Source organism: Saccoglossus kowalevskii, chromosome 6 (assembly GCF_978046115.1).
Source record: "Saccoglossus kowalevskii chromosome 6, keSacKowa6.1, whole genome shotgun sequence".
NCBI lineage: Eukaryota > Metazoa > Hemichordata > Enteropneusta > Harrimaniidae > Saccoglossus > Saccoglossus kowalevskii.
The window spans coordinates 35,185,738-35,199,128 of record NC_140646.1 but is presented as its reverse complement, the minus strand read 5'-3'; the positions used below and the strand labels follow the sequence as shown (position 1 = coordinate 35,199,128).

At 36.4% G+C, this 13,391-nt stretch overlaps 1 protein-coding gene across 1 annotated transcript in view; it reads right to left on the bottom strand.

The window, feature by feature from the left end:
• LOC100374995 (enhancer of mRNA-decapping protein 4-like) overlaps nt 1–13,391 on the bottom strand; it is a 36,092-nt gene that overhangs the window by 10,101 nt on the left and 12,600 nt on the right. Inside the window, exons 8-15 of the mRNA XM_085500685.1 lie at nt 12,819–12,987; nt 10,834–10,941; nt 9,032–9,225; nt 7,945–8,137; nt 7,382–7,553; nt 6,411–6,492; nt 5,203–5,306; nt 1,089–1,899 (exon numbers count right to left, since the gene is read on the bottom strand). Of these exons, the coding sequence (XP_085356811.1) occupies nt 1,089–1,899; nt 5,203–5,306; nt 6,411–6,492; nt 7,382–7,553; nt 7,945–8,137; nt 9,032–9,225; nt 10,834–10,941; nt 12,819–12,987 (1,833 nt within the window). The remainder of the gene's footprint in view (nt 1–1,088; nt 1,900–5,202; nt 5,307–6,410; nt 6,493–7,381; nt 7,554–7,944; nt 8,138–9,031; nt 9,226–10,833; nt 10,942–12,818; nt 12,988–13,391) is intronic.

The following is a 13,391-nucleotide window of genomic DNA, read 5'->3' as shown; positions in this document are numbered from 1 at the left end:
ACCGGAACAACTGCTGGCAGGGACTACTGCCGGTATCTTACATTCAGTATACATGTATATAACAAATCTAACTTCATTGGATCCGTCAAATTATTTATTGAGAATGTGAAGATAAAGAAAAATAAAACAGGTAAAACAAGGATGCTCACACACACGCTTTTACAGCTGCTTGTCTCGGGCTTTACGTGTAGCCATGGTGTAGCCAAGTCAGGGCCCAAGTGTTTCACTTCCAACTCATTGTGGTCGGAGTCTATGACACGTAATTTGGTCACGAAAACTAAGTCTGCCATGTGCTCAAATTTTCTACCTTCTGTTTAATACCTCCATGGTCTGATCGAATAAATCGTGGAAGGTACCTTCCATGATTAAATTTTCATAATAATCGCTTTACATACTGTCGACGTTCTTCTCAAAATTTCCTTGCATTCGTTTTCTTTCGTCACTGTCATAGTCGACCCCAAGACGGTTTCATAGTTGACTGCTTGAAGAGCAAGAAATTCAACGAAATTAAATTTGTGGACGATCGTAAATGGAGTGCGTGTAACTTGTACCTTGGACTACTAAAAATGTACTTGTACATACAAAAATGTACTCGTATTACCATAGACCTTGTTTTCTAAGGTCTATGGTATTACTAGTCTGAGCTTGTACTGAATGCAAGAGACTGTTTATATTTGCTATGGGTGGTGACTATTATGCAAATTATCTGTCTATTATGTCTTGGCTGATTAATTAAAACATAGCTTTCAAAACAATGACATGTGCTTTTGTTTTTAATTAACAAAAATTTATTTTTACACCCTATAAAAACATTCAATTCACTTTTTTTCCTACTGAGTGTTTGCTCCTTGTAGTCCAGCATTGAAAAATACAAAAAAGTAGAATTTTGGGTTTCAAAACAAAAAAAGGTGTACAGCATCCTTACTATCCTTCCTTATCTGGTACATGGTGAACAAAAACTTTTGTTTTGGCAGATTTTTCGAGTGGGATGCTCGACCAAGCACCTTAAAAATATGATTTTGTGAGCTGAGCACCCTTGGCTATAAGTATGGTAACAATGATGGTGTATTGATTTACACAGCACCTACCTTGATGGTGGTACTTTATCTGGGGCTTCCTCTTCACTGTGTCGCATTTTATTCTCTGGCATACCCTCCTCCTCCTCACCGACTTTTAAAGACTCCTCAATTGGCAGGACATTTTGGGAACTACCGCTAGAGATGTCCAACAGTGGCTCAACACTTGGATCATCCTGCCCAGGTTCAGGGACTATTTCAATGTCTGGAGAAGCATCTTCTAGTTCAGCCCCATTGCTGACAATCTCAATGCTTGAACTGGAATCCACTTTTTGCAAAGTTTGTGGTTTAACAGTTTCTGATGTTGCAAGTGGTGGTTCCCCAAGTTCAATTTCCAAAGCAGATTTTTCAAGCTCTGCTAAGTCAATTTCCTGCTCCCCTGGGGTGATAGGTGGGAGTGGCATTTGTGTTGGGGTTAGAACTCTGTTAGATTCAGGTGTAAATCTGTGGGTGGTTGGTGTTAAGGTTATTGTGCTATCAGACAAAGCTTGGGAGTCACACGGTGACAGGAGATCAGCAGAATTATTAATACCGGACACGGCTGTCAGGCTACTAGTTGTAGAATGGCTATCTCGCAGAGACTGCGATGGAGATTGTTTCGGTGTAGTACTGGTGAATGCTCCTGGTGGAAGCAAGACTGGTTGCTGATGTGGTGATCTGAGAGAATCGGCTGATGTAAATGAAGCGGTGAATGAACTACCTGGTGTTGGGGTTGGTGCTTGATCACCTTCAAGTTCATCGTCATTGTCGGCTGCACCTTGATTGTCTGACATGGATCCTTCAATGTCAGTCATACTCAGATCAGATAGCTGATCACGTACACCTAGAAAGATAACAATGCACTTTTTGGTTAACTTTGTGGAGATGAAGCTATCATAGAAAAGTTCACAATGAAATCATAATTTTAATACCATACCATTGTTGTCACACAAACTCATTTTAAATAACATAGTCCCAGTAATGTTACACAAATTTGAAGACGATTGTCTATTGTCAATGAACACTTGCATCACCCTACTGATCCAGACATGCCGTACTATTACTGAAGACTGAAGTGTTTGTTTATACTGGTTCAATAACCTCAATTAAATTAACGTAAAGAAGAAAACCCATACTGAGGGATTGGAAATGGTAAAAATAAAATCTCATATGTATAGCCATCCAAAAGTCAATGTCAATGCTGGCTCATGTCTGCACACTGATTAGTCACTTATCATTCCTCACATTGTATCTCAGATACATTGAGTGACATTGATTTGAAAACAAGAATCACTGATTGCCCTATTACAGCACTACCGACACCATACAGTGTTAGGTACAATTCCACATAGCGCTTGCTATAAAATATTACAGTAATGTTTTAATGTAATCTAAGAGGTATGTACGACCTAGAAATAGTGCCGTATGCGAGTACCAAGTTGCGAGTCGCAAGTAGCAAAATATGCCATATGCTAGTGGTAAAAACGGCATATGCGAGTGGTAAAATGTATCGTTTGCTAGTAGCAAAAAGGGCTTATGCGAGAGGTAATACAAAGGCTTGTAACGTTTGCTTATAATATAACAACGTACGTTCAATTGTGTTTTATCACAGTAAAATCAAATATTTACCATGGTTATGAAATGATGTGTAAATGGTTGGTTAAGATTGGCATGATGCTGTATCAAAAAAGTTCGTTCAGTGTTTGCATAGAATCGATGTTTGCTCTTCACGAAATTGCACAGGAAACGTGAAAGCACATTAATTTAATAAACCGCCATGACCAGCCAGCACACTCCGCATAACATGTGAAAATTGTTTTTTCTTTCGGTAAAATTAGTATGAACCCGTGGTCAGCGATTAAAGAATCATAGAATTATAATTGTAGTTAGTAACGAGTGCATGTTCACCGAAGGGTCACAGAATTCTTGTGTCACGCGCCGCCGTTTAAATGAAGACAATGGCAGGTTTCAAAAGTAGTCACACCTCGGAGAGGTGTTAAATTTGCCACAACCCAAGTGTTAACTAGCACACAATTCCATAATACATAGTATATAATAAAGAAATAAAGTGCATGTAGAGTGATAAGTTTGCGTGTTTACGAGACGTCCCTCACACATGGAATGTATTTACACGCAACCTGGATCAAATTTGAATTGAAACAAATTGAAACAAAGAAGCGTCTGCCATTGCTTGGTCAGGATAGAGAGACAATTTTCATGGGTAAATGCTAGTAGAAGACTCTCAATGCCCCAAATACTTCGACCTAACCACTTTATTTGTACAAGTAGAAAAAGTGTTATGTTTCGTTAAAATAAGCATGGACATGTTAGCATTGAAATAATCATAGAAGTACAGTTATCATCAGTACAAGTAGACTCGCTGAACAGGAACTCACACGCGAGCCAATGGAAACAATGGCTGATTTCAAAGCAATTTTGTCTCAGACAAGACATGGACAACAAACTCGCTGTTTTGCTGATTAGGAATAACGTGATGTTAATTTCGTGGTATTTCAACAGCTTTGTAATGAAGCACAGGCCCTTAGCTAAATTCTCCTATAAACTGTTGATTCTGTCGACCAATGGGAACGCACGTTTCAACCAGACTACTTGCACCTTGGACATTTGCGAGACGTAACAACAAAAAACGCAGCCAGTGATACATTTTGAAAATAAAAATACAAAATAAACACAATCAGAGGCGCCGACCACGCGCGTTGGAAGTAAATAGAACGCGTTGTGACACAGTCTTACCAGCGTCTTTCACTCACGCAATATAATTATGCTATTTCCCAACGCACTTATATTTAATACATTGACGAAAAACACCACAAGAAATATGTCAACTAATAATACGCAATTATCCAGGCAGTACTAGAAATTATTGCTGATACTAATCATGTTTTGTATTGGAAAGTTGGATACTTGAACGTGAAGTCCCGGGCATGTAGTAATAATAATAATAACTTTATTGCCTTCGTGTAAACATTTTTACATAGGATAAATACAGCAAAATAATAAAATAACATAAAATAATAACAAGATATATGTAAGAATTGTACAAAAAACAATACAAAAGGACTTAACTAGGATTTAAATGTTAAATAAATCTTTGTGTTGTGTAAATATAATTGGCCAGTTCTATAATTATGCCAGGATCTTTGCTTGAGAGTATATATGTGAACTGTATGTTTTTATTGTTATTATCTTTCTACTTGTACAAATAAAGTGGTTAGGGCGAAGTATTTGGGGCATTGAGGGTCTTCTACTAGAATTTACCCATGAAAATTGTCTCTCTATCCTGACCAAGCAATGGCAGACGCTTCTTTGTTTCAATTTGTTTCAATTCAAATTTGATCCAGGTTGCGTGTAAATACATTCCATGTGTGAGGGACGTCTCGTAAACATGCAGACTTATCACTCAACATGCACTTTATTTCTTTATTATATACTATGTATTATGGAATTGTGTGCTAGTTAACACTTGGGTTGTGGCAAATTTAACACCTCTCCGAGGTGTGACTACTTTTGAAACCTGCCATTGTCTTCATTTAAACGACAGCGCGTGACACAAGAATTCAGTGACCCTTAGGTGAACATGCACCCGTTACTAACTACATGTACAATTATAATTCTATGATTCTTTAATCGCTGACCACGGGTTCATACTAATTTTACCGAAAGAAAAAACAATTTTCACATGTTATGCGGAGTGTGCTGGCTGGTCATGGCCGTTTATTAAATTATTGTGCTTTCACGTTTCCTGTGCAATTTCGTGAAGAGCAAACATCGATTCTATGCAAACGACTGAACGAACTTTTTGATACAGCATCATGCCAATCTTAACCAACCATGTACACATCATTTCATAACCATGGTAAATATTTGATTTTACTGTGATAAAACACAATTGAACATACGTTGTTATATTATAAGCAAACATTACAAGCCTTTGTATTACCCCTCGCATAGGGCTTTTTTGCGAATAGCAAACGATACATTTTACCACTCGCATATGCCGTTTTTACCACTAGCATATGGCATATTTTGCTACTTGCGACTTGCAACTTGGTACTCGCATACGGCACTATTTCTAGGTCGTACATACCTGAATCTAAGTATAATTTGAATGTTTGAGCATGCTCACCTATTTCATCCTGTGAGACTGTACTTACAGAACCAGCAACCTGATCATGAGGGGACAGTATAGATGACTGAGGTTGGAAACGAATGTGTAGTTGCTGTAATGATCTGTAAATATTAATGATAAATCGCAAATTGTTATGGTGCGAAAAATAGTTAGGTTTCAAATGCAGGAAAAATACAACATGTCATTCATTCATTATACAACGCTCTCTATGGTGAGAACTAAAGCTGTGACCTCAGATGTCACAACCTGGTAATTATGAACTTGTTACGTCAATGATGATGAAAACAAAAGGAACATTAACTGTGTTTGGTTTTTTTATATTTTTCAATCCATGTAATACAGACCCAATATGGCACTAACTGAACTCACAAATATATTAGGGTGTTATGCCACCATATGCTAATGATTAGAAATAAATATTGATTGACCAATAATTAATTTACATCTTATTACCATAATTATATGCTATGTTACATGTCATATGACCATGTGTTTACTTATCAGCTCTGTAAGGAATTATAAACTATATAAAAACATAGCTTTTCCCTTTGGAAATGTTGCAAGGGGCAGATAGTAAAAACCTAACATTGTGGGGTAGAGTGAGACAACAGTAAGGGACAGAGAAAAATATTTAGATGTAAAATATCATGCAAATGCTAAAATAATCACCTAAATAAACTTTTTTAGATTTTTTAGATATAGTAATGAAAATTGACAAATCTTAGATAACTTGCGGTTAGTAAAAAAGAAGTCAAAAATGTCACTTTTTATCAAAAATTACAAAAAAATAACATCACAAAATGAACAAAGAGGTCCAATCCAAAACTATTAAGTCACTGACAGTAAACTGCACTGATTCATTGCAATGGTTTGTCCGATTTCAATAACTACTGTAAAATACTTTATTTGGCTTGGAATTTATTTTTGCTGAAGGGATGATTTCGGGAATATAAAATCCAACTAATATACCTTTTTTCCTACATTTCACATTCAACTCATCAAAAATCAGTGAAAATAAATTCCATAACAAAACACCCAAAATATTTTACAGTAAGTCATAGTACTCCAGTTTGTATGTACATTACGAGAAATATAATGATGTTCACAGTTTGTTTTAAGGGCAAGGAAAGAATTGGGTTATATGCATGTCATACACCTTTAGCATTTTGTTTTAATTGCTGTACAAATATGTGATTTCCACTTACTTGGTATGCACACAGTACATTTTGATGAGTACAGCTATGTTGCTATGACAACCATCTTTCTCAATAGACCTATCAATATCACCTGCAAACCAGAAAATACAAAAAGTAAAAAACAATATAGATTTAGCTGAAGCCCAGAGTGAGGTTTTTATATTTCATTGTACAAGTCATTGTCAAGAATGCATAATTCTTTTGATGGCTTATTCAATATTGTTTCTGACTGCCAAAGGTTGCTGCAAAAATACGATAATTCTCCAATTGATTGCCGCAGTTCTCACAATGACTGAACTGACACATTTAATAAAGCCAACAATTGAAGGACAGAGACAAAACATTTACACACATCGCAATAGTCTGAGCATGGTTCACTATTATACTGTATTTGCTCTATCAGTAGCACATTTGCTCATGTAAAGTACAGAGGTATTATCGCAGTTAAAATAAGTAATATTTTAATAACTCTGTGTACCGGAACAACAAATACAAATTGACCATTTTCCGTTCACTGCGAGAATCACGCGTTATGCATGAAATCGAACATAAAAACAGGACAAACAAAGGTCATAGCGTCGTAGTAGCGTCAAACATCGCGTGGGATTTGACAAACGCGAAAGTATTTCGGGGGACATTTCCATGCTTAATAATGTGCTGTCCACATTTGATGATAGGCAATTTCGATTAAGTAAGAGTATTCGAAAGCAATATTGCTCTGTCAAAGATCAGCCGGTCGATGTGAGCTACGAAATTAAGAGATTCGAGTTCAACATCAAATCGTTCGATTTTTGCGACAGATGTTCGACGCGCGTCTTTCATGCATCTCGCGAGATCTCACAATTGTACGGAAAATCACCTATTTGGGATTAGGTGCACTTCTATTGCAGATGCACTTCCAATAGAGCAAATAAATGGTAATATTATACATGCGGCTGTACTTTAAAAACTGCATTGCTCTCGCTGATACACAAACTTACCACTCTCATCCTCCACATCTCCATCTGCTGTTGTGATATGCTTGAATTTTTTTCTATTTGCATCCAAAATAGCAAAACTCAACATTGGCTGTGTCAGTAAGAACTCGCAGACTGATGAAATGTGGGCGTGGCCTTTCTCTATATCTTGGTATACTTCAAACACATACAAAACCTGTGATAAAAAAACAAATATCAGTTGTCATAATATTAATTACCATCCTCCAACTATCTTCAAGAATTACACTATCAGACTTTCTCCAAGTTTATTATGATGAACAAGATTGTCTGCTGCCATAAATTATCCTTCCTAGCACCTAAATTAGAGTCAGGTTTATATTTATTCATTTACATTTATATAGTTTTGCTGATGAGCAGTTATCACTGTAAAAGTTGTTACATACTTAATCAACACTGCATAAAAAATTTCCTTTTTGAAAAAAAAATTATCCTGATTTACCACCAAAATTGAATTCCATACAAGCACCTGAAAAGTTGTTTCAGCAAAAATTAATTGCAGCTAAAATAAAATATTTTACAGTACAATACAGCAGACACTATCTTACCTTTCTATTGATATCAGACATTATAAGATAAGAAGCTGACAAATCCAATGCTGCTCTGAGACATGGTTCAGGCTCATCAGAACTTGGTGTCAGATTTCTGATTGTCTGCAGACAGGTCCATGATACAGTACACCACACTTTGATTTCTCTATTGAAGTCAGCACCGGTGAGAAGGAATCTCCAAAATGGTAAACTGCAATTGATATAAAGAGTTAGCATATAGGGTTGTTTATTGGATTAACTTTAAAGTGGGGGAGTCGTCACCTGCGCATGTGTCAGCTGGCCATAGCATGTCATTGTTTACAAACAAGCGTCTACCCATGAGCCTTTGCGTTATTAGCGCGTGTTGTTATCGTCGATTAGGACTCAATTCCCGCATGTGCATGTACACAGGTCGTCACCTCCTGCTTTAAGATATCATCTAACAGGATTAAAAAGACAATGGGAAACAATAATTCTATGGTATGATCCCAGGACTGAGGAACAAACATACAATTCAACTTTTGTGCATTCTTAGTATTTTTTCTGGTGAATGGTACACATGTACTTTTTAACAATATAATCATTCAATCAGTACCTCAGTAGCTAATATCAATATTTATAGACTCCATGAATATTAATGAGATTAAGATTTTCTTTGAAAGATTAATTGGATCATGAATATGTACAAGTTTAATCATAGACCTTACAGTAGAGGGAAGGACTATGATTTAACATAAATATCAATTACATCATAAATTTCAGAGCCAGACATGAATATTAATGAGGTTAAGAATTTCTATGAGCTTAATTGGAAGATTAATTGAGCTTGAGATGAACATTAATTATATCATTATCATGAATATTTATGAACTTAATTAATTAGATTATAAATTAAAGGGGAACCGATACTATAAATAGGGGCAAGATGCCCACCGCAATTTGTATGCCAATCCAAACCAATGTGCCATATACGATGTTTAGAGATCAAGCTGCGATTCCAAATATATTTAGTGCACAGAGGCAGAGTTAATTACCAATGAGCATGTGGTGCAATCCATGGGATTGAGCAGTTCCCCTTTAAGTTTACAGAATATGAAAGACTTACTTTGGATCTTGGTGTTTATGATTATCACAGAAGAGTAAACACGATACAGGTCTGCCTTCATGCGGAGTCCACTGATGTAGTCTTCTTGGTGGATCAGAGTTCTCTTGGTATATCTGCCAGAATTTCACCATGCCATCAAAACTGGCAGTGGCTAACACGGCAGCATCTGGAGATAGTGCTGCCTGGGTTATTGGCTGTAAGAAACAAACGACTCAATCACTACATCACAATCTTTATTGTTTTATTTATTTGTTAATTACCTACATGTATACTTTGTGAAATTAGCAACTGTGTTTTTGCCACTGAAACTTTAGCAGGCAACGCATAGTAGCGGTATTTATAAACATGATATTACTACTCGAAGTGTAGATGGAAAAAGAATGCTGCCTATTATATGAACAAGCAGCAACAACAAAATTCCAGGGTAAAATGTATATCATATAACAGGGGTCAGGGGTCAGAGATCAAACTACCATACTGGGCTCTTATTGGACATATTACATCAAGCGCAAAATTTTTCAAACACCTAACTCATGTACCTGGTAGACAATTACGAAGTGACTTTGAAACATCTCCAGAAACTTTTCTTTGACCCTTCACTGATCGTTGTAGACAAAACGTGCTTATATACCCATCTACATTAATCGAAACAACAGACCTGGGTTTCAGATGAGATCAACTATTATGAGTGTCGATCAAACATTCATCCAACAATTCATTGTTGTTATTCGACACATTATGAAAATAATAAACCTAAGGCTCGCTGATACATTTTTTTGGGGAGAACACACCTAAAATATAATTATATTAATCTTGTGAGAACAGTTTTGATTTTAAAATCGTTGTTGACTATAACTATACAATTAATATTATTATGCCAAAAAGTGTGGACACTCGGCAGGAGATTATTCACCTCTTCTTGGGTGAAAACAGTTTGCAAGTGATCACTTGAATATGTTCTAGAAAGAGTAGCAATCCACGTCAACAGTTACTTCTGATAAATCGTTCAAATTTACTGTATGTTGTCATGTATTCAGATCATTGTTGCAAAAGATCTGAAGGATATTTTAAACTGGTATATGATGACGGTATAGAGGTGAAACTAAAAGTGAGTAATTTCAGGGAAAGATTGACTTCTGGGGTTTGACTGCCAAAATGGCAATGGGACATCCCATAAAATGGGAAACTGAAAACATGACGAGCACAACTCTACTATTTCTAATATAGTGACAACAATGACAAGTAAAAATCAGCAAAATTTACAATTATTATTGCTTGTTGAAATCAATTTGCAGTTTTATGTTCATTTCATATTTCTTCAAAGTATTACAGCAATGACTGTTGAACCTACAAAGCAATGAAATAGACCAACTATGCCATCCCATGCAACCACAGGTCGAAGGCAATACACCATGTATAGTGTTTTGATAATCAGTTAATCAAGTCCCCAGGCAAGCGTCTTGGGATGTAGAAAAGCTGCCTACCATACGCTGGGGTTGGGTGTATGCAACTACATTGCGCCTACTGTAAAGTGTCAGTAAACTCATAATTGAGAAAGGATAGGATAAATTATTTTATATACATACTAATTATACTAACTCATCCTCAGATTTTAGTAAATTTTGCAAAAAACATCAGTTTACTACTGACAGAGAGAGCACAGCCATTTCTAAAATGTTCAAATTCTTAAGCTTGGCCAAGTCTGTTTAGAAAAATTTAGAGTTCATCATACAACAAAGGGAAAATTGAGGTGGTAACAGTAGTTGCAGGCATTTATCACGTTTACAATGTCAAATCCATACCTGTGAATGTCCATTGACTCTGCTGACACCATCTTTCACATCACCAACCTGCACAGTTGCACCGTTACCATGGTTTTCAACAACAATATCAAGATCCCATACTTCAGCCTAATATACAGAACAGAATTATTTTCACAAAAATGTACAAAGACGAAGGGATACCTGTTGAAATGATTTTAGTCAATAGAACATTTTGTGAACGTCTTAATTTGAATGATACTGATTTCTGCACTGTAAGCATCTTAATTTTTACAAGAGACCTCATACTTGAAATAGCTGTCATTGTAGAGTGTGTTCCTCAAAACAAAGTTGATAATATGCTGTAGGATGAGATTTTAGCTATTTACCATGGTTACTGTTCCCACAACATTTTTGCCAAATCACAACCATGGTACCAAAGTATCAAAACAATTCCTAATTTTCGAGTTGTTAGTTTTCTACGGAATTCCGCTAGAGGGCGCATCAAAAATACCCGGATGACGAGCCTGAGTGGGGTTGTTTTTATTGAAGTTCTGTATTCTTACATGCTTAAATCAATAGATTGGAAAAGCAAAAAAGTCCCAGAACTCCGCAAATTTCTTCAGGATCGTGGTATAACTTGCAGCAATGTTCGTAAAGCTAAACTGTTTGAACTTGTTGAGTTAGCAAACGAGTTAAATGTTCGCCAAGAGTCAAACAATCATCGTACTGTAAAACACGAGTCGACGATAACTCTGGTAGATCCGTGTAACGTAAAAACTTGGCAAAAAAAACTTTATACTTTGCCTTTGTTTGAAATAGCTGATATGTTCGCATATTTGTTGCATCGAAGTGACTGGACAACAGCCAGACTGAAAGAATATCGACTTAATAATGGTTACTTACTTCATAATTTCCGTAAAGCTTCATCATGTGCAGAATACAGAATTTAATTTCATTTTGGCAGAGTGTATTCGGCAATGATCCATGAAGGAAAATCCTTACAAGCCATGGTTTATTATTAAATCAAACTCTAAAATAGTTTCTGGTGTTTGTAACTGTGTAGTGTAAGTTTGATTTAATATTTTATTCACCAGGCAATCAGCAGATGCAGTTATCATAAATGGACACACGTTTTTTTCCTTCCGTAGTTATTTTAACTTCAACTTCGCAAAAAATGCCATCATAAGGATTCTGAACAAGAAGATCGATGTGGGAATCGGCAACAAGCAAATTCCATTTTTCATCAAATCCAGCTCAATGTTTTCGTTTGCGCTCGTCTCGGGAAGCTGACAGAGTCTTCGTTTTTCAATCGATGTATAACTGCGGTTGAAAGACGGCTGTCTTCAGTTATTGAACTAAAAAAATACTGGCGCAGGATGGAAAATGCCGTGAACAAACCCGGGAATATAGTTTGGCGTCCACTCAGATTCCCGACGACGCATTCGAATCCACTGGCGTTGAAGTGTTGATTTCTTGGACGAAAGAAATGTATGAAAAGTTACGCCTTACTTCTCAGGATATTTCGCTGTTTTTTCTTTTTAATCGAACCCAAGGAATAGTCTGGGGCATTACAATGCCAGTTAACCATTTTGACCAATTCTTGCAAAACGTTTGTAAAAAATAAGACTTCGGCAACAGTAACTACTAGTATATTGCTTACAGCAGACGCCGCTCAAATTTCAACCCCACCACGAACGTTGAACGGACTGTCATCCGGGTACTTTGAGAACGCCCTCTATCGAATTTCGTGAGAAAAATAGTAACTCGGAAATTAGGAATTGAGCTGGTGGTTTTCAAAAAGAAGTAGAAATTAGAATTTTTCACCAAATTGACCAAGAATTGAAGATACTATCACAAAATGAAAAAAACTCAGAGGTCCTCCAACGATACCTACATAGTTTTCACAAAGATGTTGAAAATGGAATTGTTGGATGATGACAACCTATATAAACAGGTCTGTATGTTAACTGTAAAACAAACTAGTTTCAACATTTATGTCAATATATTGAGCTATTTCATCTCACTTTTTCATCATGAGTGATTGCTAACATCTTGCCACCTTCATCTATATTAGATGCAGCAGTAGAGCCTGATTCGCTGATATCTTCTGGCATGTACGGACACCATATCAGTCTGTGATGCTTACTGGGAGCGGTATCTGTGGGTCTCATCACAAGCAAGCGTGCCTGGTAACTGATTATGAATATCAAGGAATATTAGCATAATACCATCAGTTATTGTTAATATATTATTATAGACTGACAGGCTACCATATTGCTTTTTTATAGTGCGCCCTCCAACAGTAGGTGATAAGGTCAGGGGTCTAAGGTCAGGGGTCTAAAGTCAGTGATCTTGGAATCTGGACGTACGTTTGTTGTTGTACAATAAAAATATGTGTTTAAGCAATAAACGAGTTCTACAAAACACACATTATAGATTGAATGGATAACAGCAGTTTTAGGTGAATTTTTATTTTGATCCATGCAAGTATGCTGACAAAATGAATATTGATGTATACATGTAGTATCAAAGTCAGCTCACATGACCTGTATTTGTGCTAATGGGATGTAGAAAGGTAGAAGTGAATTTTTGTTACA